This window comes from Musa acuminata, chromosome BXJ1-1, assembly GCF_036884655.1.
Source record: "Musa acuminata AAA Group cultivar baxijiao chromosome BXJ1-1, Cavendish_Baxijiao_AAA, whole genome shotgun sequence".
NCBI classification, from domain to species: Eukaryota; Viridiplantae; Streptophyta; class Magnoliopsida; order Zingiberales; family Musaceae; genus Musa; species Musa acuminata.
The window spans coordinates 9,429,068-9,455,681 of record NC_088327.1 but is presented as its reverse complement, the minus strand read 5'-3'; the positions used below and the strand labels follow the sequence as shown (position 1 = coordinate 9,455,681).

General features: G+C 37.9%; 4 protein-coding genes and 1 long non-coding RNA gene across 13 annotated transcripts; 1 reads left to right on the top strand and 4 right to left on the bottom strand.

Moving 5' to 3' along the window:
• Positions 1-2,383: 2,383 nt before the first annotated feature.
• On the bottom strand, positions 2,384-2,689 carry LOC135679051 (protein GLUTAMINE DUMPER 5-like). The gene has a single exon (XM_065192436.1). The coding sequence runs from the start codon at positions 2,687-2,689 to the stop codon at positions 2,384-2,386; it is 306 nt and encodes a 101-aa protein (XP_065048508.1).
• A 1,030-nt stretch (positions 2,690-3,719) lies between these two features.
• On the bottom strand, positions 3,720-6,523 carry LOC103993787 (uncharacterized). The gene is made up of 3 exons (XR_672398.3): positions 6,387-6,523; positions 5,532-5,632; positions 3,720-4,322 (listed from the first exon to the last, which is right to left on the bottom strand). It is a non-coding gene; the product is annotated as an uncharacterized LOC103993787 (long non-coding RNA).
• A 1,399-nt stretch (positions 6,524-7,922) lies between these two features.
• Positions 7,923-9,935, top strand: LOC135670979 (putative B3 domain-containing protein Os06g0632500). The gene is made up of 4 exons (XM_065178818.1): positions 7,923-8,076; positions 9,181-9,511; positions 9,596-9,736; positions 9,813-9,935. Exons 1-3 carry the CDS (start codon positions 8,005-8,007, stop codon positions 9,694-9,696), a joined length of 504 nt encoding a protein of 167 aa, XP_065034890.1. The 5' UTR covers positions 7,923-8,004; the 3' UTR covers positions 9,697-9,736; positions 9,813-9,935.
• LOC135670432 (uncharacterized protein At1g32220, chloroplastic-like) lies at positions 8,651-17,654 on the bottom strand. Of its 7 annotated transcripts, none has more exons than XR_010512439.1 (13): positions 17,390-17,654; positions 17,021-17,138; positions 16,837-16,925; positions 15,322-15,377; positions 15,184-15,239; positions 12,982-13,075; positions 12,017-12,096; positions 11,084-11,126; positions 10,810-10,901; positions 10,539-10,733; positions 10,395-10,445; positions 10,100-10,241; positions 8,651-10,005 (listed from the first exon to the last, which is right to left on the bottom strand). XR_010512439.1 is itself a non-coding variant. In XM_065178680.1 (11 exons), the coding sequence occupies exons 1-10, from the start codon at positions 17,638-17,640 to the stop codon at positions 10,560-10,562; spliced, it is 1,053 nt and encodes a 350-aa protein (XP_065034752.1). In that variant the 5' UTR covers positions 17,641-17,654; the 3' UTR covers positions 10,339-10,445; positions 10,539-10,559. The 7 variants fall into 7 exon arrangements, 2 of the variants coding, with proteins under 2 accessions (XP_065034752.1, XP_065034731.1); XR_010512337.1 differs by having other exon boundaries at positions 8,651-8,971; positions 9,174-10,005; positions 10,395-10,733; positions 17,390-17,653; XR_010512286.1 differs by having other exon boundaries at positions 8,651-9,619; positions 9,711-10,005; positions 10,395-10,733; positions 17,390-17,653.
• A 548-nt stretch (positions 17,655-18,202) lies between these two features.
• Positions 18,203-25,487, bottom strand: LOC135584373 (protein FLX-like 2). 3 transcript variants are annotated; one of them, XM_065178640.1, is made up of 5 exons: positions 25,311-25,487; positions 20,056-20,624; positions 19,822-19,964; positions 19,596-19,699; positions 18,203-19,012 (listed from the first exon to the last, which is right to left on the bottom strand). In XM_065178640.1, the coding sequence occupies exons 1-5, from the start codon at positions 25,470-25,472 to the stop codon at positions 18,515-18,517; spliced, it is 1,476 nt and encodes a 491-aa protein (XP_065034712.1). In that variant the 5' UTR covers positions 25,473-25,487; the 3' UTR covers positions 18,203-18,514. The 3 variants fall into 3 exon arrangements, with proteins under 3 accessions (XP_065034712.1, XP_065034717.1, XP_065034722.1); XM_065178645.1 differs by having other exon boundaries at positions 20,056-20,630; positions 25,311-25,457; XM_065178650.1 differs by having other exon boundaries at positions 20,056-20,633; positions 25,311-25,449.
• Positions 25,488-26,614: the final 1,127 nt, after the last annotated feature.

The window sequence follows — 26,614 nt, the reverse complement described above, 5'->3', positions numbered from 1 at the left end:
AATCTCTAACAATCATCTATTACTATTGATGTGCATGGTTGATAAGAACAAGTTGGTGTTATCGAAAGTGATGAATCCTAATTATTTAAGCCTGATCATCTTTCATGACCTTGATTTCAATGATTATTTTTCTTACTAAGGAAAAAGTCAATCATAATGTTTCACAACAGTGCTCAGTAATTACTTAATATTGATCTATATTTTGGGTAAATTAAGATTCGATACACAAAGTCTAGTCAACTAAATCTATCATATCAACATAAATATTCTTTCTTATCTAAAAATTTTAGTCATCACATATAAATAAGAGCCTCTCAACTATGGTATGAGATTCAAAACTTTTTCTTTTCAACTCTTATCTTGAACATGTTATCGACTTGAACATTATAATAACGTACATATTGGATACACTATATTAAGATTTAATATAGGAGAGACTTGTTTTGATGTTCTCAAAATATAATTATTTTCATTTCATAATAAGAATCGACGATCGATTACTTTTATATATAACTATTACTGCAAGTTGTGTAATCATTATCAAACTTCAAAAGAACTTTTATTTGTTCAATAATGTTCTTGTGCGATCTCAAATTATGTGCTTTGGTAGGCTAACGATGATAGTTTACATGTGTGTTCGCATATCAATTAATTTTATTTCTTTGTCCAAATATTTTAACACCGTAAGAGATCGAAAATAGATTGATCCTTTACGAATGGTTATCGTTCAAGGCGATCTTTTTGACTTGGGTGATCAGAGTTCATGACAGCAAACCTTGCAAAAGATATGAGATTTCTTTAAAGCAAATAATTGTGGTGATATTTGATTCAAACCACTCCCTAATTCAAGGAACAAAGTTGTGGACATGATAGAAGCTATGGCACCAAAAGCCTCCCCACTCACTCATGTGCATGATATGGAAAGTGTCCTCACACTATCTTTATGTCATCACCATGGAGGTCACTGAGCACACAAACGCCCTCACTGCGCCGCTTCCCAGCGACCACATCACCATGGAATCTCCACTTTACAGAACAAGAGGCCAAACACAACTGGTGCCCTACATGTCCTTGAACTGATAACATGACTGCATAAATAGGATGAGAGAACATGTGCATGGAACAGAACAAATGATGATAGGACTTGCAAAAGGAGCATTAATGGTGGTGTTACTTTCATGCAGGAATAGATGCATTCCAAGTTTGCAGATAAACTTCTTACCATGAAGCCAAGGAGGAGGATGAGGAGGAAGAGGACAACTCTTATATCTCTTCAGTATGAGTATATATGCTTAGTTACTGCACTTTGAGATACTACTGATATGGACAATGGAGTTTGCAAGAGATCACTGCACTGGCCATCTTGTGGTGCTATTGCCTCTCTTATCCATCTGTCTTGTTCCTTAAGGCATCTGCCTTTTGCAGTACAGGTTTTGGCCTTCAAAGTGTTCCAATCATGTACTTCCACTTGAGTGGTGTGTGTTATTTGTTTGGATATGTAGAAAGAGAGGAGGGGGCACTTCATATGTGAGCTCAGTAGGAGGTGTTTTCAGCTTGTTTGGGATGCCAAGGTTTCATTAAATACTATGCTGCATATCACAACAACATAAGAGAGGATGATATCACATTTAGCATTTTTATAATATTATTCTAAAATTTAATTTACTTTCTAATTAGATAAGAGATTGATTTGAGAGTCTTTTCTTGCATTCTATTATCCCTTATTCATCAAATAACCATTTGAAATTACATACACATGCATCTACTTCAAGATGTTTCTCAAGGAGAATGCTTAGAGAGAGAAAACACATGCTAGATAAATATAACATGCCAATTCACTCTTTATATTTAGTATTTACATATCACTTTCTACAACATGCCAATTCACTTTTTTGCATGTCAAAACAACATAAGAGAAGCTGATATTAAATTTAGTATTTTTATAATTTTTTAATATATATATATATATATTTTTTTTACTTTAGAAAAGAATGTTTGAATGTTAAAATAAACTTTCTAATTAGAGAAGAGATTGATTTGGGAGTCTTATCTTGTATTCTATTATCCCTTATTTGTCACATAACCATTTGAAATTATATACACATGCATCTACTTGAAGATATTTCTTGAGGAGAATGTTTAGAGAGAGAACAATAGATAGATATAACATGGCAATTCACATGCAAAAGATCAAGGTATTTACAGAACTTAATTGCTCAGAGTCAAAGAGATCAGACACCAAATCATGCGTATTGATTGATGGTGGAGGAGTATTGTACTGATTAGCTTCCTCGGAACAAAATTGTGGGGTGGAGAAGAAGGATGAGACAAAGCTGATGGATCTCTCCATGCGATATGACGATGAAATAAATTTATGAGGCTTTTATGCTCGTTGCTCATCGCATGCAACGGGAGGGAGGGGATTGGCGATGAAGGTGGGGACGTCGTCGCCGGCCATGACGACCACGACGCGAGGTTCCATTTCCAGAGGGACGACCACAGGCTTCTCGGCCGTGCATGGCGGCGTGGAGTCTTCCTCGGACGACTTGTGGCGAGTGCAAGCAAGCACGAGGAGTGCTACGGCGATGAGACCCATCATTGCTGCCACACCTCCGAAGAGATACGGGAGTGGAGAACGCCATGGCTGCAGTCCTGAGGAGGGGGATGATGAGCTCCCTGCAGGCCTCATTATCTCACCGCCCCCTTTGTCTCTGTTGGTGAGTAGATGATGAGCTGCCGGTTGAGGAGAGACGGTGTGGACGAGAGTATTTATAGATGGAAGGAGAGAAGGATGCAGAAGCCAAAGTTGGTCGTCTGCTGGTGGGATGTGGAAGCCACCAGAAGCTCAATGGCCCTACTGAGAGAGAGAGAGAGAGAGAGAGAGAGAGAGAGACTGCTTTAGCACGCTTAAGGTTTGGAATGGACGGTGCAGGAAGCAGATGGCATTTTTGTTGTGGGCTCGAGGAGACTGTAGCAGCCATGGCGATAGCTGAAGCTGGTGATTGCTTATGCTGAGTCTTCTCATCTTCCATGGCATTCCTTGACATGTTGGAAGAAGACAAGAGCTAAGTCCTGTTGACTGCTGCAAGCATGGAGTCAAGCAAGTCTCAGCTCACTACCTCCTTATTAGACATCCATCGGATCAACAACAACTGCCTCACAGCATAAGCATCTCGATCTGGAACAAAGCCATCATCACTATTTCCTGCAATAAAGCCACAGCTATCATTGGAGTTATGATCCAAACTCCATCATAATTAATTTTAATCTACTCTGCTCTTTCCCATTTGACTCTGTGAGAGAGTCACTAACCTTTGATTGAATTAATTAAGTAATGAAAACACAGTTTTAGTAAATTTAGAAGAAATAAAATATAATTATGTATTATGTTAAAAAATGGAAAAAAATATGATAGATGAAAAAAGGAAGACAATAACAAAAAAAAGATGATAGGCTTTTCTTTTCTTCCATCTTTGCGATATACAAACTTAAATGCTCTAAAAAAATATCAAATATTTCTAACTATAAATAAAGAGTTGAGAACATTTCAATCTTTCTAAGGTTTAATAGTTTAATTAGCGAACCGAATTACTCGAGACTCCACATTTTTGGTGGCATATAGTCTTAGATTTACTCACACCAGATTAAACTCTGCCTATATCAATTGCATGTCAAATGTTATATAAACCATTAGCCATCCTCAAATCCACAAACAGATAAAAGATCTTCTAACAAGAGCCAATTATCATACATTTATCATCACCTCCAAGTTCCAAACCAGAGGTTTAAAAGACTCAAATACAAGAAAATATCGATTAGGTGTACAAATTAGAACAGACTGGGGTAGTCAAGAGTTAAAAAGATGAAAAGATACTCTTGGATGTAGTTTTCAGCATAACTGTTAGAATAGAATATAAACAGCATAACTAGCAAAAACTGATTGTGATATCTACCATCTGATAATGGATTCAGATGGATCAATCTTGTTTGTCAAGCATAGCACTCCAATAATATGTCTGATGCACTTCCAAGTTCCAATATCAGGATTGAGTCAATGAGCACTTGATTTGATTCTTCGTGCTACTTCAACCAATGATAATCTACCCATCGATCACCTTCGGATTTGAAATATCAATTTCAGACAACTTGAGTCACCACCAAAAGGCGATTCAATGCAAGAATATGAGGAGTCTGAAACAGGAAATCACCAACAGAAAGTGGCTTTCGACATAAAGGTTCATTACGATGTTTAGCTCATTGGTGACCATGCATGTCTCTTTGTTTAACAGTCTGGGTTGATAGTGATTAACGTCGAATTATATCTGAACACAAAGACGATACGTCAGCATATAGTCACATTTAAGGTAAAGCATATCAGCTTTAGGCATAATTCAGGAACAATAAGAAATGACAGATTAGAATATAGAATAAAAAAAGCTACCAACACATAAATCAGCATTTGAGGAATATATTTTGCTTTAAAGAATTTACTACTATTTTTGATGAAGAACATGGAACAGAAGATTTATACACACTAACAGAATAAAGACAGCAAAAATATAAATCATACTAAAAAAATCTTTCTTGCAGTTCTTCCACCAGAAAGGCTCAGATTTCTGAGGAGACTGAATGACTACAGTATCTAACGACTGCCATACCTGCCAACTAGGAAATGCCAAAAATCCATCACCAATATAATGTAAAAATTCTCTCTAAGTTGAAACTGTTAATTCCAATTAATTTTTCCTAGTCCAAAAAAAGAAAAAACAGTTGCACATACAGTCCACTCAACAAATGAAGAACAAAAAAACGAAAAAGTTTTGTGGATGACCTTTGTTTTCCATACAATACGTGGCAGTAGAGATGTAGCTTATCTCCATATGGTTAATTTCTGCCAGTGTATGTCAGCACCAGATGCACTACAGCTGCATCGGCAGGTCGATAAGCCATGCATTATGTCAGCCGGCATGACTGATTCACCTGCCCTTACGGCATCTCCAACACCTAGCTCCATCTTCATACGATAAAGAAGAGGTGACCAATCTTTGATTTAGTATGAACAATTTATCTTTCTTCTATCTCATGCGAGCTATCTTCTCACTATGCAATGGCTGGAGAATCAAACCAACGAAAAATGGCAAAATTATAGTGAATTAAGGGGAGCTGGCCTCTCGTCTTTGCCATGACTTTGTATAAATGACTTGTCAAAATCTCAAGTGAATGATTTCATTCTTTAACAAATGGATGTAAAATTTTATGGAAAATTGGTTCCTTTACGAATCACTTTCTGATGTGTTTGATAGGAAACAAAAAAGATATATTTGTGAATATATCTGTGATGACTGAACAAATTGGTTCCTTTACAAATCACTTTCTGATGTGTTCCTTTACAAATTGGTTCATTTGCAAATAATTCTACACGAATGCAGATATATTTGTGATGATCATCACAATGGCTAATGCCCAAGTCATAGAAACATGTAGAGATCTATCTGAGACGTGTTCTAGAGCAAACCGAGAGACTGGAGTACCTTAATGATGACCGAACAGAGAACAGACACAGATCTCCTGCCTGATCAATTCCAACTGCTCCTGGGATTGAGTGATCACTTCATTGCGTAGGTTCCATCATCTGATGATGGAAACCAAGCAACATCAGCAAGAGATCACATGTCAAAACATCCAGGAAAAAGAAAAGAAATCTAACAAAGTACCAAATTATAATGTAGCGTCGAACTGTTACATTTTGACGTGATTAGCAAAACCTAATCGATTAAAAAAAGATAATTTTTTTGCGTAATTTATCAAATACATAAACAAAGATGAGCATTCTACCCAAAAAGAAGGCAGACCGGACAAGGAATAGTGCGATCAGATGTGGGAGGGCTTGTTGAAGTCCAAGAAAGTCCCGAATAATTATTTGCAGTTCGAATTTTTGGAATTTCCGGGGATTAACAAAGCAAAACGATTAAAAAGAATCATTTTTGGGCGCGGGCGCAATTCATCGATACGTATACAAAGAAAAGAAATGCACCCAAAAGAAAGGCAAACCGAACTAAATAAGAGATCGATCACATCAAGATTCGACATTTAGTAGTGCGATCAGATCTGGGCAAAAGAGCCGAGATGTGGGAGGGGTTGGTGGAATTCTTATCGAAGAAGTCCCCAATTGCTATGTATAATTTGAATCTTTGGATTTTCATGGGATCAACAAACCTAATCGAGTAAAAAGAATAATTTCTCTGGCGTAATTCGTCGATACATATTTACAGAGATTATAATTACACCAAAAAAAGAGGCAAACCAGACGAAATCAGAGATGGATCGCGTCAAGATTCAACAATCGACAAGCAAAGAGTAGTTCAATCCGATCTATGGCGAAAGACCTGAGATGTGGGAGGGGTCGATGGCCTTCTCGCGGACTTCGGCGACGACCTCGCAGACTTCGGGACCACTTCTGGTTCGAACACCCGTTCCCGTCGCCGTTCAACGCTGGAGACCCGATTACCGAGTATCGATATCATGTTCTTTCCCACCCTTTCATACACCTGTGTCATAGTTGGAGAGCATATGGGGCCCACAACCCATACAAGGGCGGGTGGGAGAGGTGAGTGTAAGAAGCGTCGCCAAACGAACATCTAACTTTTCTTTTATAGGTTTTTAGAATTTTATAGGCAGATTAAATTTAGAAATATTTTTTTTTTTGAAATAAGTTTTAATATCACATATAAACCCCATCAAATATTGTTAATCTGTTTATCGTGCATTAAAAAGATTAATGATCATTTAACCAAAGGAAAAGTCGCTACTATTTATTGGACACTATTTGTTTTTATCTGAGATTATTTTTATAAATGATAAAAAAATTCATGAATCAAATCTAATTAAAATTAATTTTTTATGTATATAAGCTGTGATCGATTATAAATAGAATATAGATTAGTTTAATTTTGGATATAACTAGTTTACTTGGACTAAATCAATTCAAAAATTTTCAGAATATATAAAATATGATTTTTTTTAAAAAAAAAATAATTATGATAATTTAATTATCGATATTTAATATTTTTTAAATTAATATATGATCAAGTAACTTTATCAATAACCAACCCAAACTTCTACAAAATCACAAGACATGGTTCAAAAAAATTAATACCATGAATATGAGGGTGTCATCCAATTTAAAAAATCAGTAATGTTTTCTTTGACAAAATGCTCAAATTTTTTAAGGTAAATTTCTAAAAAATATATTTTAAAAAAAATCTCAATTAGCACTCCAATCTTTAAAAATTTTCATGGAGTATTTTTTAAAAATAACGATATTATCCCTATAGCATCATTGTCTTCACTAAGGTAACGATGGACGAAGGGACATCTCATATATCTTTGCTATCACACCTCTTCTTCCTTATGCGAGGGTCATAGACCAGAACGTTAGTCACAGCTTTTTCATCTATTCCTCTGTTGTTAGTCACTTGTGTTATGGGCAAGGACAATGAAGTGGACTCGATAGGAATCGATGACGTTTACGGAAATAAAGACAGATACGATAGAATATACACGAGAGAATATAGGAAAGGATAAAATATATTTTTTAAGCTGAGGACATATTTAAAAGTTGGGACGTTAAAATTTATCAAAAACTAAATAATTTCACGAAATTTCATCTAATATTTTATAAATGTCACATGACAGTGAATTAATTAGGAGAACGGACACATAAGCGACATTGGGTTTTGGAGCACAACGGATTTCCGTACACATAAGCAAGCGGAGAGAGAGAGAGCGACCCAGATATGCTGACGATTCAGATTCTGGGCGGCTCGAGGTTTGCTTCGTTTTCTGCCCGACACCGGAGAGGCCTTTAAAAACCCCTCGTCATCTCTCCTGCAGCAGCAGCAGCAGCAGCAGCAGCAGTGAACCTTCTCCTGCCTTCCTTCTTCTCTGTCCTTTTTCAGTCCGAGTAAGAAAGGGTTTCCCCTGCAGCTCTCTCGGAGGAGTCTCATGGAGGGAGGGGTTGGCGCATCCAGGCCGCACTTCGTCAAGGCGTTGATCCCCGGGTTCTCTAAAAGGATGGTATGCTCTTCTCGTGGGATCCCACTGGAAAGAGAATATAAAACAAAGAATGTATATTTTCTTTTGGTCAATGCATCAGAAGTTTCTTCATTTCTGAAACAAGAAAAAAAGAGCATTTTTCATGGTAGATGATGATTCAGTACCCTCGACACAAAAAGAAATCTTGTAGTTTGCAAAAGAAAAATGAAACTTCAGAGATCACAGATTAATTTCCACAGGGAAGATTGAAGAATCATAGGTGAAATCACAAGAACTCCAACCCAAAGAATCTTAGTTTTTCTCTCTTTTGAGGAAATCAGAGCGTGATAATCTGGTGCTCTTGAATCATTTGCGATTATTGCATCAGAAGAAATATTTAGGTTTAAAGAATGATGTGAATGATAGAATCTCTAATCATATTTTGATTGAAGGTCTGGGTGACTGATGGTGAACTCTTCTAGAGCCTGGATGCATGTCAGCCAGCCTCTAGTAAAAGTTGATGAGTTTAGATTGTTCTCATAGTTGTCAGATGTCATGATCAAATGCAAATGAATCCATAGTCTGAACCAATAATTTTGTAAGTTCATCAAACATCTACCAAAAGGATACCTATTCTTTCTATAAAAGGAAAAATACATAAATCATCTACCCAAAAAAAAAAAAAAATATTAAGCTTCTAGCACAGAGGATGGGCAAAAAAAAAAAGAAAAGAAAAAACATCAATCATCTGCTATTAAACATTGAAACACCTGTCACTGCTCCTGAAATTTACTTGTTCTATTGGAGAAAGCCTACTATGATACTGCTGTTGTTAGGGTATTATGACTTCTTCTTCTTCGTCTTCTATGACGTTATTCTTTTTGTTCTGCTTCCATTTATCTTCTGGTGCACTTTTATTTGTCATCGGTCACCCTTCCTGGCATTGGCAATTATAACATATAAGCAATTTATATGTTAGATTAATCCTGCACATTGAGTTACTTTCTTCAGTTCCATATTTAGCTTTCTTCAGTTCTGATACCGGTATATATGCTGATAATTGTGCTGGTCCAAATTATGGCACAATGTGTTCTTCAACACAAAAAGAACTCTGTAGCAACATAACTTTTCACTCTTACATTGCAGCTGATTCCTCGTCACTTCACCGAGCGTCTTGCGTGTGAGAACCATCGAACGGCCACCATTCTAAGCCCTCTTGGCAAGTTTTGGCATGTTAGTATTGAGAGAGATGGGCATGATATGTTCTTCGGTAATGGCTGGAAGGAATTTACTGAAGCCCATGACTTGTGTGTGGGTTACTTCCTGGTGTTCTGCCATGAAGGCAACATGGTTTTCACTGTCAAGTATTTTGATTGGAGTGGTTGTCTTAAGGAGTATAATGAGATTGCAGGTAGATTCTCAGAAGAAACAAAAACAACAGTCGAAGAAGATCAAGCCATTGATAATGCATCAAAGAGTGAGTTCATACTTAATACTCCTTATCGGTGTTCTCATTCTGATCTATCTATTTATCAGCTCTCTCTTTATTGGAATGTATCAGGTGATATACGGAAGGGAGTAGATTCTGATAGCATAACAAGTAAGTTAAAGACTGATAATTTAGAATGCTCAGATGAGGAGGAGGAATCTACTCCATTTTGAGAAGATAGATATACCTTGTCATCTCCAGTACAAGGCAATGGTAAGTGTTTGATATCTGCCTAGCTATTGGACTCGGTGAAGCTTTTAGCATCTCTAACAATGATATGTTAATGCAGGGTGTTCTGTAAGCTTGCTGTAAGGTCTCAAAAGGAAACATGAAATTGTGTTAGTAAGACGTAAAATCTTTGGCTCTCATCCTGGCCCTCAAGGAGATCAAAAAAATGGGGAAAGCATTGAGAATATTTGATGGATGCTTTGTTTTGTTTGGTCTTGTATCCACTTATATCATCTTCTCCGTTTCTGCCTTCTCTGAATCATATTTGAATTGAATGTAAGACATGAGAACATCTCATCATTCAGCAAAAGTTGAGAGAAATGTAGTTGTGGCAATGTTTCCTCTTACCATGTGAACCGGCTCTTTATGCGTCCATTCAAATGCCCTCTTCCTTGCAGTCTCAGTGCCTGATGACACTCTGCAGTTAACTTTCTTTTCACTAGCTTTAGCTCCATCTTTGTTTGCTGAGATCAAAGAACAGCTTCCCAAGCTTGAACAATCATTGCCAATCACCATGTAACACAAATGAGGAGGTCATGCATTCAATCATGACAAGAAAAAGAGTATGGAGAGCAAGATCCTCCTAATGAATGCAAGAGCATGTCGATATAATTAAGATAAAACAAAAGCCATTTTTTTACACCTGAGTGTCCCAAGCATGCTCTACAGGAAGTGATGCCTTCTATAACTAAAACTGCACAAGCAAATGCTCAGCCAGTGTAAAGAACTTATTCCGACAGAACAAGTATCTTTATGTGGAAGAAGACCAAAGTAAATTGGAACCCACAGAATAAGAGGAGGAAACAGGTTACTTTCGCTCACTGTAACGCAGAATGCCATGTACGTCCACTATGCCTGGAGGAAATACTGGATCATTTGCAGCTCTTACTGCTACCTTCGCAACTGCGGTAACATTCACTGGAGGTGTTAAGAGAGGACCAACAAGTGGGAGGCGATTGAGTGGTTTGGCATGCTGGAGCACCTGCAGAGCACATAACCATGTCATTTCATGTTTTGGTTTCCATCCACATCACAAATGGAAAGATGATGGGATGTACCATCTCCAACGGTGAGCCGATGAGTCCTAGAGGTATCTTCATACTCCCAACTTGGCGAGTCCCATATATAAAACCTGGCCGGAGAATTACCCCTGTATGAAACAAATTTTGGAGGATTTTATGGCTGCGGTAAGCTTCTAATATGAACATGCAGAGCCTGCCGGGTTTATCCAGAAGTCAACATCACATGCAGAATAAGTAAATCCTTGAGACATACATTATCAGTTCAAACATTTATTTCTGAATTAATGCAACTAAGAATAGGAAGGCTAACCTCCATATGTAAACTTTGTCAAAAGTTCTGCTTCAGCAGCTCTCTGTGCCATAAAAACACTTTAGTTGATGTGAGAAATACAGCATATTGCATTAAAGCACTCATAACTAATTGGATAACTCTAAGGAGAAGCTCACATATAATTAAGCAACCAGTATTTCTCAACATGTTTCTCATGAGGCTGTACTAGGATGTGTGTTCCTCTTTCACAAGTTTTTACATGTGCAGCTCAAGTATATTTTTTTTACATGTATATTTTTCTCAGTTGGTTCAACTCAAGTTTTGGTCTAATACTATAATCAGACACCAGTCATTTTATTCTGCAATTTCTTTTAGGAAATTCCACAATTTTCACAGCAGTGTTTGTTAATTAATATAAATGGATAAGGTTTGAGTCATCTTATACTACCACTTTAAAGCTCCTGATAAAGCAGAAAGATATATTTGACACAATTAATCATGTTCATGTTGGTCTTCGTTAATTGTCAGATTGGGAAAGGCTGATTAAGAAACTAAAGCATGCTTCACCAGAAGAAAGAATAGATCTGTAGTAGGCAACATAATTAATTATTTACAACTAATATTAAAAAGATACTAAAACAACGAAAACATTTACCTCGAGATTCATTAATTATATAAAGATGAAAATATCATGATAAAATAATCATGGATTTTTAAACAATGATTGCCAAGATGATCAACAGGTATTACCATGGGTAAAAATATCGATGCTAGAAGGTACCAACATACACCACGCTTAACCCATGCTGGAGGTGCTAACATATGGTATGTCATTTTTGGGCCATGCCGACTGACAAAAGGGCATGCCAATAGGCACATCATGAGATGAAGGGCACCAATATCCTCATGTTATGAGACAAAAATCCTTGAAGTTTGCATTCTTTTTAATAGAAGAAAGAAAAACAGACACACCTTTCCCTCGTAATACCCTTGCAGAAGATAATTTACCAGACCAAAATCAGCAGCCGAAATATAAACAAATCTTTTTACACCTGCTCAAGAAGGAAGGAGTCGGTCAAACCAAGTTCTGGCTGGCACCATACAAGAAAAAAAACTAAGAGCATTAAGCATTCACAATAATGTCCTGCAATGAGGCAACCAGTGCCAAGCATAGTGAGAGTAAATACTAATGCTCTGAAAAAAGGGCAAGTAAATAAAGATACTACTTGTTGCAGAATAGTGAATATATAATTGGGTTGCAATAACCATGATAGCAACCAGGCTCCTTTATCAGGATAAACCTTACATGGCCCAGTATTATTGAGTCAAGCATTTGAAAAGAAATAGACAAGAAGTGTGCAGGCAGAACTTCTTCCTTAGATGAGACATATTTGTAACTTTGTCCAGTAAAATTGTAATTTTCTCAAAATGATATAAGCTTATCAGACATAAAGCAGACATAAATGAGGATAGTTCTCCCAAAGAAAGCATAACAAATTTTGGCAACAGAAGCTGATTGAAGCCTGCTTTATTATTCCCGTATGCAGAATGATATAGATATCAGAAGCACTAAACAAAGATTGTGCATGTTGATACAAAGTATCTCCCCGACTAAATCTGAAAAGCAGATATTATGAATTTATGATAAGGAACTCTGGCTCCTAAAGTGTAACAGAACATGAAAAAATTCATACTGATTAATAATTATACAGAAATACAGCATAGTTTGGCAACTAGCTAATCATCTAGGTTACTTATTAAATTCATGTCACTTATTAAATTCATATCATAGTCTTCAAACATTAAATTCCTCAAAACAGTTCTTTTTTTTATTCATCTAGGTTGTTTACTCAGAAATCTATGATTACTGAAACTAAAGAAACAATTCAAGAATATTTGTTACCAAAGAATAAAATCCAGAAGATAAAATGTTATACCTTTTTCAGCAGCAGCTCTGATGGCATTGATGTTTGAAGTCCCATTGATCTTGTACATATAAGAATTTGATCCAAAGCCTCCAACACAAGATATCTGCAAGAGTTTTTCTTAAATTTACACTGATAGTGCAAGAGCTAATGTGATTGATACAGCTCTAATAATCTACAAAGGCATAAATTTATACACCACAATTTCAATTTCCAAAAAGTACATGATCAGCCCCAATATCTGTACACAAAAAGGTATACAAGGTAAACTAATTTCAAGCAATAATTACTCATGCCACCCATGTTGGCCAGTGTCTACCATAACAAGATGATGTTGAACACCAACACAAACGAACATACACAGGCGTGGATTGGCACAGTTCCTGCACCATTTGGCATGCCTCTCATGTTGAACTCAACTGAATAGGAAGATTTATGACAGAATGTCATGGCTTGGACTACTGATACTAGACAAAAACCATTTTGAGCTCACTCATTTATTTTTTTATCAACACTGTTTCAGTCTGCTGACATTTAGATACTATTGCCAGTACATATATGAAAGGACCAGTTGGCACCAAGATGACTCCCTAGCCGTGGGAAATTTACAAAGGCTCCTGATTAATTCACTCAATCGAGCCAATCGATAGCATAGTAGGAGTTCAAGTAGTTAAAGGCATCATGCACCCACGTGCCAAATCTTTAACACCGTGTGAGGATGGATTGAAAACTTATTGACAATTCAAGTCTCTTGAACTGATTCCTCATTATTGTTGATTCCTACCATGGATTCAATCATTTATTATTTGATAACTTTCCAAACGCATTAAATACATAAGGTAACTTAGGTTACTATTTAAAATGTCATGTTAATGTGCTCAACTAAATGGATTATTGTTTCTTTAATTTATGGTTTACTTCATCTCATTTTGGTTTTTTCCTAATCATATTATCACTTAAACACATGAATCATGATAAAGTCTTTAGTGGCATCTTTATCAGAATATGCAATACTGAAAAGATGTTATTTTGCACATATATGAGCATACCCCTAGTTACATAAGACAAGGAAGACAAGCATAAGAAGAAAATTGAGGTTGTAAAATTATTGAACATTCACTTATGAAGTGGATAATCTCACATGGAGGTGTGGGATGGTAAGAGCAGATGTAATATGTGAAGGCCCATCCCTGGCTTAAGCTTTTGAATTTAGTGGTGCCTCTCATCTGTGAATCCACACTTCACCTGCTGATTGTTTGGGACCAACCTCAATTTTTGTAAGAAAGCTGAAGAATCGGCTTGGATGACCAAAAGATTACTGGTGATTGGAGTAAAACATGGCACACAAAAGAAAAAAGATGGCAGCAACTGACATACCAAGAACCAACGCCAAGCCAAATGGAAAATCCTGGTGTCAGGCCATGTCAAGGGCCACATAAGAGGAACTTGCATGGATGACTCACACAGGGGAGCTTGTCACATTCTGTAAAATGAATAACCACACAGAGAGGTGCAGGACGATAAGGGGACACAACATGAGAGGGACCATAACTCATTGGTGTAAGCTTTTGAGTGGCGGTGTGTAAGAACTACAAACCCCAAATTGCTGCAAGCCATTTTCAATGCAGCTCTCTCCTAGAACCAATTTTGTAAATCACATTATTTCACATGCCAGAAAACCTGTCAAAGACCTGGCATGACTAATGAAGAATGAAAAGGTTTGAACTTAAGCTCTCGGCATTTTCGTCAAGTGATGGAAGCATGAGCAGATATTAAAAATCAATTTGTCCACTACAACGTTCAGTATAACCTAGTACGTCTGGGTTATTTTTTGGGGGGGGGGGGGGGGGGGGGGGGGGAGCGGCGTGGGGGCGTTTCATGACTACCACAGTTGTTGCAATCATCATGGTATCTACAAGTGATAACCTCATAGCATAAAAATTAGCTTCATCAAACACCATTAGCAGAACAATCAAAGTTTGGGATATTTTTTGGGAAGGAAAATGTGCTCTATAATGCATGAACATAGCCCATCATATGAAATGCATAGTTATTTTAACATGTACTTGTACCAGAGGAAGCCACAAGTTTGCATTGTTATATTCTAGAAGTTCAATCATTTTGCATTGGAAAAACAAAACTGTAAGTAATCTCAGGCTCAAAAATTCAAGTTAAAAAGTATATAGAACAAAGACTTAAATAAGCAACACATACCACAGCAGTCACATCATTCATAACATCCTTCCAAGATTCAGGAACGAGAAGACTTCCTGTCAAATAGAGATTATGTCTCAGACAACTGAACCAGATGTAATTTGAGAGGGCAAATTCTTTTTTTCTTTGGTTCCGAACCTTGTAGCCATTCAACTTTATCAGCCCAAGATTCACGTATTGATGACCTTCCAGATCTGAGGAACAAAAATTATCAAATATGAAGTTCTTCTCATAGACAAGCTAAATCTTAGATTTACTAACATGGGACTAGAATGCTTAACATAAATTGTAGACAAGATAAAAGCATGTAAAAATCTGAAATGATTATGAGAAATTTAAGTCAATACAACATATCAAAAAGGAAAGACATATCAAAGTAATAAAGTAGAAGGTTTTTAATTGATTACTAACTTCTAATAGTTTCAATATATGAAACATAAAAAACATCCAGGACTTTCCATTAGTTTTGAAAAGATTGAGGTGGATTTGGGGTTATTCTGGATTATAAATGACTGCATTCACTCAACAATAAATAATGAAAATTGGACATGTATTAAGCATTCAATACGTGACATCCAGTTGCATTCCGTTCAACTACAACCACACAATTTTCTTAAACTTCTCAAGTGTCTCAATGTTACAAAATGAATCCTCTTAACAAAATTAACTACAAACTGAGCCAATAACTTCAAAAAAATCAAGCATACGACAAGAGGTAACTTACAAAATAAGTTCTAAGTTATCCACTGAACCTCTTATGAAAACACACAAATTACAAATTGATCCAGTTATATCTGACAAATGAGTGTTTTTGTCTCTGTGTTGCTACTTTAAATAGCAGAACTTTTTTTGTGAGCAGCAGATATCTCCTTTACAAAGGAAGCTTTCAACATATGATATTTCATGTTTTTAGATCTTTATCGGAGAACATGATTACAAATAAGACCAAATTTTCAGTTGAGCATAGAAAAATTCTCAAGAACATGGAGAGGAGCTTAAAAGTGATATTGTACTCACTAAGTGACACACATGAAATAGCAAAGTTGATCGTATCATGATAAAATGCATAAGGTGGCAATCATGTGATAAAAAAACTGCATCACCAGAAAGCTCTGTTTTCTCACCGTTGGGAGAGTGCCTGTGCTTGTTACTTCTGTGTATGAGACACATCAACCATGATGACACCACATAAACAAACATGGTCATAAGCAAGCTTTAAAAGCTGACCAAACTTAGCAAATAAAGGTGGTCGAGTTACTCAACCTTTGAAAAAGGAGGTTATTCACTCAAATTCTGTTTGTGACACATTTTCTTGTCACAAACAGAGTTCACATAGTAAGTAACAAAATTAGCCAGACGAGAAGCATGTATCCATCTCCAAAAAAATTTCCTCAGAGAATCACTATTCCAGGAAAGCTAATGGAGAGGGTGATTAAACACATACATTATGCAACAATGAAAGTTCCTTATTCAGGAAACTTGGCTCATGAAAATAAAGTACCTGATCACATTAAAATAAAATGAAGCTGTAAGCATAGAGAAAGCATAAGTGTGCTTTACGTGTGATGTGATAAAGAAAGATTACTTGAAAACCTAAAAGGACAAACTACCCTAGATGCCAAGACTACCACTGCATGTGTGGAAACAAAGCACCTGCTAAGACTAGAAACAGACAAGCCTTGATCCAAAGCCTCTTTGCAAACATGTGAGCCAACAAATCCATTACCACCCAATACAAGGAGCTGCCATTAGAAGCACAGAAATGATAAGAAAAACTAGCACAAACATAATATTCCTAATAAGCAAGAAACCAGTTGAGCATGCAATCCAACATCACCTTCTCTGATGGAGGAGGAGGTGCTTTTACCGTTTCTGTTTCCTCCACTTTAAGAGGCTCATCTACACGATTTGACTCGGTTGACAACAATCTTCCATAGTTCAACAAACCTGAGGAACTGTTGACATTTATCAAGAGGAGAAGGTATCAGCATCTTACCTAAACTAATTCATCCTATAAGCACAATGAAAATCTACATCATCAGTTAGCAAAAAAAGGAGGGGTTTCTAATCATATCCCATTTCAGGGCGATAACCCCTTCATTACTTGTTACATGACAAAGACCCTTCATTGCGGACTGATCATACAGTCCGCAACCGGTTTTTCTGGTACAAAGATTAGACCGACACTTGCAAGTAAGTTGCTTACAGCGCGCGAGAGACGGAAGAGGGCGAATGGATCAGACGCGAGACGATGGCGCTCATTCTTGGAGCCCTAATTCTTCGAGGCGGAGAGGGGGAGGAGGGCGAGGGGACCGAGTGCGAGGCAGGCAACCCCTTCGTCGTTTGGATTCGAGATGCTTCGTGGTGATCGACCCGCCGCTGCCTTGGGCCTTTATAGTGAAGCGGCTCCTCGGGTAGTTCTGCGGCTTGATGAGAGAGTACTCGGTGTGTGGTCATCGACCGGCGTACGCGGCACCCCCGCAATGCATTAAGTTGTAGGCTTCGTGGGGCGTGGTTTAACGTGTTTCAATTGGGTTCGAATCCATATGGACAAGATTCAGGGTCCAGTTTCGTGATCTCTGAAGACTCGAGGATTCGGGTGGAGTATTGGGTTGGGTTGGATTGCAATATTTATCACGGCCATCAAAGTTAGTATGGCATCCACCATGACGAGCATTTGTAGAGACTACATAGTCCCAGCATTAGGCAGCTACAAACATTCAACGAAGTATGCCAAGATGCAAACATGGGGAAAAAGAGAACGAAACCTGTCAATGAGTCGTTGAAGGTACGAACCACTGGATCAGTCAAGTATCACAAGAACATAGAACTCAAAGAAGATCTCATTTGTAGAGACTACATAGTCACAACATTAGGCAGCTACAAACATCAACGAAGTATTCCAACCATGAGAAGATGCACACATGGGGAAAAAGAGAACGAAACCTGTCAATGAGTCGTTGAAGGTATAAACCACTGGATCAGTCAAGTATCCCAAGAACATAGAACTCAAAGAAGATCTCAGCAATGGGCTTTGGTTAACTGACCAAGGCACTTTCTCCTCCTCATTAAGTTACATGGTAAAAAGCAGAGAATTCATGAATGTATCCAAGCAACCACACATTAAAAATGAGAAGCATTTGAGTTCTAATAGCAAGGTGGGCATGAAGATCATGAACAACGTAGAAATGAACAGCCAATGCATGTATTCATGTCTTCGGATTCACTGCCAGCCCCATTATAGAAGCTTTACGTCGATGAAGTCAGGTCCCAAATAGGAATCGCAGAGATGTCTGACATTGAGTGAACCCTCTCTAGGACCATTTCCATTTTATCTACGAAGGGTGTTTCCACCACGAGGTGCTTCATAGCCACCTCCGGCACGAGTTGGTGTCTGCCCAGATCCATACGTTGCTTGTTGTGTCGAACTATAGGCTGCTGGAGTCTGCCTGGACCCTTGTGATGAACCATAGGCTGTCGGTGTCTGCCCGGAGCCATATGTTACTTGTTGTGTTGAACCGTAGGCAGGTGGAACTCCATAAGACGGTGGCGCATGTGCTGACCCATAGGGAGGATTTCCTGCGACGACTGCTCCCTGAACCACACCTGCTCCTTTAGAAGCATCATATCTAGAAGCTGTAAAGGCCTCGTAACCGGTGCCCCTGTGTCCCTCATAGCTGTCACCTCGAGCAGTATCATAGGCTGCAGCTCTTGAAGCATCATAACTCGGACCTCTAGAAGGATCATATTCAGGGCCTCTCTGGGCGGTATGTGCTGAGGCAGAACCAACGACACCACCATAAGGAACTGTACTGCCAGGACCATGTCCCTGCAATACAATTAGAAGACAACAAATAAGAGGTAGACAAACACCAGAAGTGGTAAGCCACATGAGCATGGAAAGAGTTGGAAAACTAAAAAAATGCAGCAATCCAGAACCAGAATTTAAAACTAATAAACACTGAACAGGCAAAAGTCGAATTTTGTGAAGTTAAAAAGCAAGAACAAAAGACAAGGGGCCATTAGAAGTTACAATTAAACAATACAATGGAAGCAAAAAAGCCAACTTCCTCTTAGATAAACTTATAAACCATAATGATAATACCACCACAACGATTATATATACACATTCAAGCTTCCCAAAGCAGGAGGGTGTGAGCCCAAATCAGACAAGTTGCTATAGTAGCATCTCAACTAAAACACTCTAACAGTAATCCTTTTACGTGATCAAAATGCTTTCAAGTTCATGTTGCCAAATAATCACTCGCTCAATGTAGAACAGAAGCCAAGAGTAATTCTACCTCATGCAACTTAAAACTCTTTCCAAACAAAAAAAAGTATCTTCAATTGCATAATGGAATAATCAAGGAAGGCACACAGCAGGGGGGAGGGACCAAGTCAAGATGATGAACCTGAGGAGCTCCATAACCATCTTCATAAGCATTTTGTCCTACAGACTGATGTCCAGATGCATCATTTTCCTTGTGAGTAGCAGAATTTGTTCCAAATTGCCCACCTAACAATTAAACATTAATGCAAAATTTCAAAAAAAAATTCAATAAGCAAATTTTCTCATCATTAAGCCAATTAACTAAAAGGCACAAAAAAATGAAAAATATGCACTTAAAGCATTGATACCACTTCTGTCAAGGTTAGTAGCATTTGTCAATTCGGCACGTAGCTTTTCTACCTCCCTCACCATTGAGACATAGTTTTTCTCCATTACTTGTAGAGACTCATAATGATCAATGCGCAGTTTCCTCTCATAATCATATGTAGCCCTACAAGATGAAGAAAATTTTAGCCTACAGAATTCCTGTATCACAAAGGTATAATCATGCTTGATCATACAACTCAATGGAGTGTTTTAACCTGCAATGTTGATAATCTTGTCTAAGAGCCTCAAGTTCAGACATCAAAGCTGGGATTTGCTGGACATCACCATGGCTTCTCTGCAGATCATGCGTCAGCTGTTGCACCTTGGAGATTAGTTCCTGTCTTGCAGCAACCAAGCTTTGAGCTTCTGCATGTGCCTGTTGCAACTCTGCTTTAACAGGCTCAGAAGTTTTCAAATCAGCTTCCATCTTTGTGATCTTATCCATGAGCATCCTTAGCTGTTGCTCTTGCTCAGCTTGCATAACACCCATGTGGGTCTGCAATCTCTGCAACTCCTGCTGGGCAGCAGCTAATTCATGCCTTAAAGAAGAATGGGTAGCCATGAATCTTTGGTTTTCCATTGCAAGTCTTTGCATTTCCACATGTTGTGCATCAAGCTTCTGCTCCATAATCTCTGGAGGTGGCAGCATGTCAAAAGGAAAAGCACCAGGCGGAGGATGGATGCCTGGACCAAATACATCTGGGTGCAACAAGCCAGGACCAGGATGAGGCCGCCGCAGATGTGGTGGTGGTATTCGACCTTTGCTACCCATATTGACCAACAGCTATCTCTTCTTACATGATAAAAGAAAATTGTTATTCTTGCCTTTTGTGCAAAAAAAAATGTGAGCCAAGGAATAATAACATGGAGCATAAAATAAAATCATGCTAAATGCTAAGCATTATAATCATAAACATCAAGAAATAAAATTAAACATATTCAATATGTCAATCATAGGCACATAAGACCTTCTATCACTAGCTAAATCTTTCAATTTATAAAAAAAAGGTCTTGTGATCAAGAAAACTAAGCATGTCAGAAAGCCCAACAGTCAGCACCTATTGGTCTTTCAAATTAGCATTTTAGTTTTTTTAAAAAAAGGACACTGGAAATATTATGAATACTTTACATCCAATGGTTAGTACATGTACCAGTGGAAGTCAAATAACGAGTAATTAGATTCAATCTTGGAAGACTATGACCTTAAAGCATCATAAAGATGTGTTAAAAATATAGTGCATCTTCTTGTTGGGATGACATGATAAAGGGACCAAGTAGAACTGAACAAGCCCCTAATATTTTTCACTTTAGTACATTCAAGTTTCAGCATCATGCCTACAACAAGAGATGATTTAGCCTTGCATCTTTCATGGCACATAACGAGTATGGTTATGGTTGGATTTATTTGTGAAAGGAGAGTAATAAGTTGGATGCCATCTACAGCTGCAAACTGCAGAGTTCCTTAAAGAGGGAATAAACCAATAAAAACCTAATACAAGGTGGATCACCACTTACACAGGCACAGATTCAACATGATTCTAAAGCCTACCGTTCAATACTTCAATATATATACAAATATATATATCATAATAATAATGTACAAGTTTCAAACTAACATATACTAGTGTGTATAACAGAAGTTAGACTAATGCTTTTAGAACAAAAACAGAATCGTATAACAGGTACACCTCATATACACTGAAATTGAAAAACGAAAATCATATTTGTTCTCATATCAATGAGCAACATAAAAAAAAAGCTTAGGTGGAATTCAGGAAAATGAATGAAGAAAAAAACATCATCTTTTCTTTCAAGTTGCAACAAATATACATAAACTTAATTTCTAACTTTTATTGATACCACAAACAAATAAGAACTAACCACAAAAAACACAGCCCATGTGAACTCTTGATATAAATCTCTATCCCAACCCGCATTGTATAAGAAAAAAAAAAGATAAAGCTTATTTTGTCTCCTTGATGACAAGGATGCTAAAAATTCCTTGACCTCCTAGGATCTAGAACCAAGCCCTGGGAAGAGACCTTTTTTTTATATTTATGTAAACTTAATTAGTATCAGCAGGAATATATAACTCAAAGATCAAAGGCCTAGAAGCTACAAGAGAGACATTAATAGTTTCTGACATAGAAACTACCCGGCTGGACCACACTTATAATAAGAAACTAAGGTTTCAAATACCAAGCATAATGTCAAATACAGCTCACTATTTACAGGACTGACGGGGAACAGGCACACAGACTGGTGCAGCTGAAACAAGCGATTTTCATTTTTTTGATAGTTTCTAAATACCTAGCTGAAAACAGTTGTTGACAGCTGTTGATAGTTCCCAACAGCCTTTTTTAATTCCATTTTTTCCTGTTTTCCTGCCATTTCCTGTCTCTTTCCTTTGCCTCACAATTGATGCCACTGCCATGTCGTCATCTTTCCCCCCATTGTTGGTATTTACAATTTTTTCCCTTCCATTTCCTGTTAGTTGTCAAGTACCATGTCGTCATCTTCTACTCCTTGCATCAGTGTCTCGTTTGTTATGCTCTCATCTTCCTGCTCCCCCAGCAGCTGGCATACCAATCAGCATGACAGTGTACCGACACATGGTACATGCCACCATGCCAAAAATGAACCCATATGGGTTTCTAACCAAAGCTTTAAACCTTGTAAAAGCTACAGCATAAACCAGAGAACCCTTCCGCTGCAAAGAATGAATAGCTTACAACATAGAAATTGCCAACTTGTACTAGTGTTGTCAAAGGTGCTAGGCACTAAAAGGTGCCAAGGTTCCAAAACAACCAAGGCGCTAGGCACTCATCTAGATGCTCATCGGAAGCAATACTGATGTAGGACAAGTAGCAATAGATTTCCTTTCGATGATAGAGGTAGAGAGAGAAAGAAAACAGATAATAACAAAAAGGTAATAGAAAATAAAGGATAACTACTAGGCTCGATTTGGCTCAAGGAAAACACTTTCAAGATGAAGGTCTAGCACCTCCACATGTCTCGCACATGAACGATGGAATCATACAATCAGAAAACAAATGTGGCCTCGTACCACTCACACTCGAAGGTGAGAAAAACTCTGATGTAGGACGAGTAGTAACAGATTTCCTTTTGATGATAGAGAGGTAAAGAGAGAAAGTAAAGAGATAATAATATAATGATAATAGAAAAAAAAAGGATAACTACCAAACTCGCTCTGACTCAAGAAGTAGACTCCCAAGATGAAAGCCTCGCACCTCGAGTTATTCCTTCGGAAAACAAATGTGGCCTCACACCACTCACACACAAGGTGGGAAAGAGCTCAATTTATCTTTTTCATTGATCTATTAAAATATTCTAGCCCCTTTTATTGGTTCAAGTACAAAGGAAAAAAGAAAATTACAGAAACAAGAAAAATTACAATCGCATCGCATATTTGTTCTTTTCGAAGAAGATAATTTTCTTGATGATATTATTGATTGATAGACTTCCATCTTTGTAAAGATGAATATTTAAGATCTCTAATCAAGATTTGTAATCTTCAATCAATAATGAATTTGATTTCTTCTACTTTTCCTTATTCCCTTTTTCTTCGCCTTGAGTAGATGTTGCCGTGTGGCAACTTATGACAAATGCAAATTATCTTAAAACTATTATAACTTATTCAAATAACACAAACTAAATAACTCCTGCAGCAAAGATGCTTACCAATTATTAAAATTATGACAAATATAAATAAGAATAAAGACGATCATTAAATAAAAATTACATAACACATGAGTTTCATATCATTTCATATTAAAAAGATTACCACTAATACATCAATTACATAATATTAACCACCTATGAAGCATTAAAGAACTCAATCGTTAACCATTATTAACAACAGTTATCCATTATCAACAATAGTTAACATCACTATTATTAACAATAACTAACTATTATGAACAAGAACTAACAACGAGGCTGCAACCGACGTTGGCTATAATCGATGGGGAGGAGAGAAGATTAGGGCTTGTGATTGGAGACATGCGAGGCCTAATCAATTGGCTCTTAGTTGATTGAGCCAAATAAATCGACACGGTCGAGTTCAAATCACATGATCAGGTTCGAGCCTCTTAGTTGGCTGAGCCAAATTAATTAGCTCGATCAGGTTCAAATCAAATTGACATTGGTCGAGGACTGGACTCAATATGCCAGGGCAGACCCAAGCGAACACCTAGGCCACCTAGTGTCCAAGCCCATGCGTCACTCAAGTTGTCTTGACCAAAAGCCTCTTGAAATCACTGCTTGTACCTGTACTAGAACTATCAAACTAACTTATAATTTGAACAAAAAGTATCAAACCTTTCTACCGTAGAAATAAAAACACTTAAATTTTGGAGTTGGATTTGCTAAGGTTTCATAATTTTTTTATCTTGTATTCTTGGTTGTTTATCAGGGTCCACGTACATAGCCTTCTTAATGCCTAAGAGGTTGAGTTTCTCCCACCAAATAGTGCCTAGCGTTTTTAGTGTTTTCATGTTAATCAATGGTCTGTTCACCTAGATAGGGATTTGGCAACTCAGCTAGGCCTAAAATTCCACTTCTTTTCTTATGTAGCTAGGTAGTTGTTACAGCAAAAATGAAAAGGGTAAGACTACAAAGACACCACACAAAAAGTAGTTGTCCAGCATGCTTTGCTATGAATCCTAGCAACAAACACATTAGTTTGCTCAAACTTCCTCGTTATGCATGTTATTTGAAGCTATGAGACATGATATCATATCTTAAGAAGCATCTTCCATCAAAGCATAAGTGAAAAATTACATGGAAATGGAAAACATAGCTTCATTTATTGAGGTATGGCTACATGAAATAGTGGGAGATAAGAACTCCATCTTTGGTGACCTGTGTAAGACAACCGCCTCGAAAGAAATGCATACACTCATGTCCTCTTAAGAACTTATCAACCATCAAACATATGCATAATTATTATGTAATCGTTCTAAATCCGTACAATTATTTGAAGGAACTTCTTTTTCTAGATTTGCCCAAAAACGCTGGACATTTTGACAACCATTTCTTAGTTTTAACTCTCGTTTCACGTCGAGAAGAACCCTAAAGAACCTGAAGAAAAAAAAAATCATTCAAAGATAGCAAATCACGACTGCACTCAGTCCACAGGAGATCCATGTCAAACGAGTACCAGTTGGCTAGGATTATTGTGTGCTTTATGAAATTGGATGCCCACGGCAGATCAACGTCGATGTTGCTTGAAAGCATATAATAACACATCAACTAACACGTAATAATTTACGACCGATGCAGGCACAACGCATCAAGGAGAAGAATAATCGCCCAAATTACACCGAAAAAGAGGGCTCGAGCAAGACAAACAAACACGGGGAAGAGGAAAGCGCCAGCGAGGAACCCTAACCCTAAGGGTCGAGACCGAGCGAAGAAAATAAGATAAGCAAATTGAAAAGAAACTCACCGTGGACGGAGGAAGAAGCGTTATGGTTCGTCGGAGGCGGCGGCTCGCGCGCCGGAGAACGAGCAGAGTAGGGTTTGGGAAATCTGCATCAAGTGGCGTTATTAGCTCTGCGATTCGGGGTGCGGGCACGGCGGTGAGCGTGGTTGCGGTCACCGGACTCATCCGCACGAATCTCCAGACCAATATCTGCCGCCCAGTGGAGACGATCCAAGTGCGACACGTGGACGGCGGCTTTTGCACGCACGCATGAAAATTTTCGTGCTTACTAGATGATTTAAATTATTATTAGAACCTTCGGGTCCGTGGGCCGTAGTGGGCCACCACAAAAGTTCGGGGAGACGATGAGTAGCATTTAGTTGCTTGATTGATGATGCCTTGCCACACAAAACCTTTTGGGGCCGCAGAACGACATGCTCTCACGTTGATAACATATCGCAATCATGAACGTAAAGAGTGTTACGATGCAACAAGTTTGCCATCTCATCAAGAGTCATGGTTACAATTGACCATATATGGTCTTGATCGAATGATTAGATCTTCCCTGCCAAGAAACTGTTTGTGCTTTGCCGATGTCTGGGATCCTCTTCTCTTCCCATGAATGAGTTAAGCATGCCGGTCCACTGTTTGCACAAAAGAGAACATATGAAATATCTTTATGTTGCTTTCCATCGGGCACGTGAATTCCCCAATGGATCGTGTACTGCACCAGAACAGAACAATCATACAACAGTGCTGCAATTACTATACTCAGGACTAGTAGGTTCACTGAAATGGGAAGAAGCAAACAAATAATGTACAGGAAAAGGAGACCGATTCATCATTATCAGTGAATTGGTGAATGAGCGAGAAACGAGCGACTGCTGTTTATCGAATAATCACTGTATCATTTACAGTGTCGTTAAAAAAGCAGTGGCAGGGAACCCTTGCCAAACAAAACAACTGTGATTTCACATAAAAAGTCCTTGTGGTTTCAGAAATGTCAGCACATCTGACAATGAAGCTGAAGCACATGAAAAACCTGCCTCACTGAAAGAAGTCCACGGCCAAGGTTTTCTGACATGCTCAAAGAGCATCCAAGGATGAAATCAGAAAAATAGCACCAGGAAGCTCGGATGCAGCCATTCGTTGCATCTCATGTGACAACAACCAATACAGCAAAACTGGAAAGTGTCTCAAAATTCTGTGGCGAGATTAAAGCTGAAAATTCCTGATGAAATAGATAGTGATGGACATGACATTATAATACATGAAACAAATAAAGAGGTCCATAGCCGCAGAAGAACGATAAGCCGAGACGTTTAAAT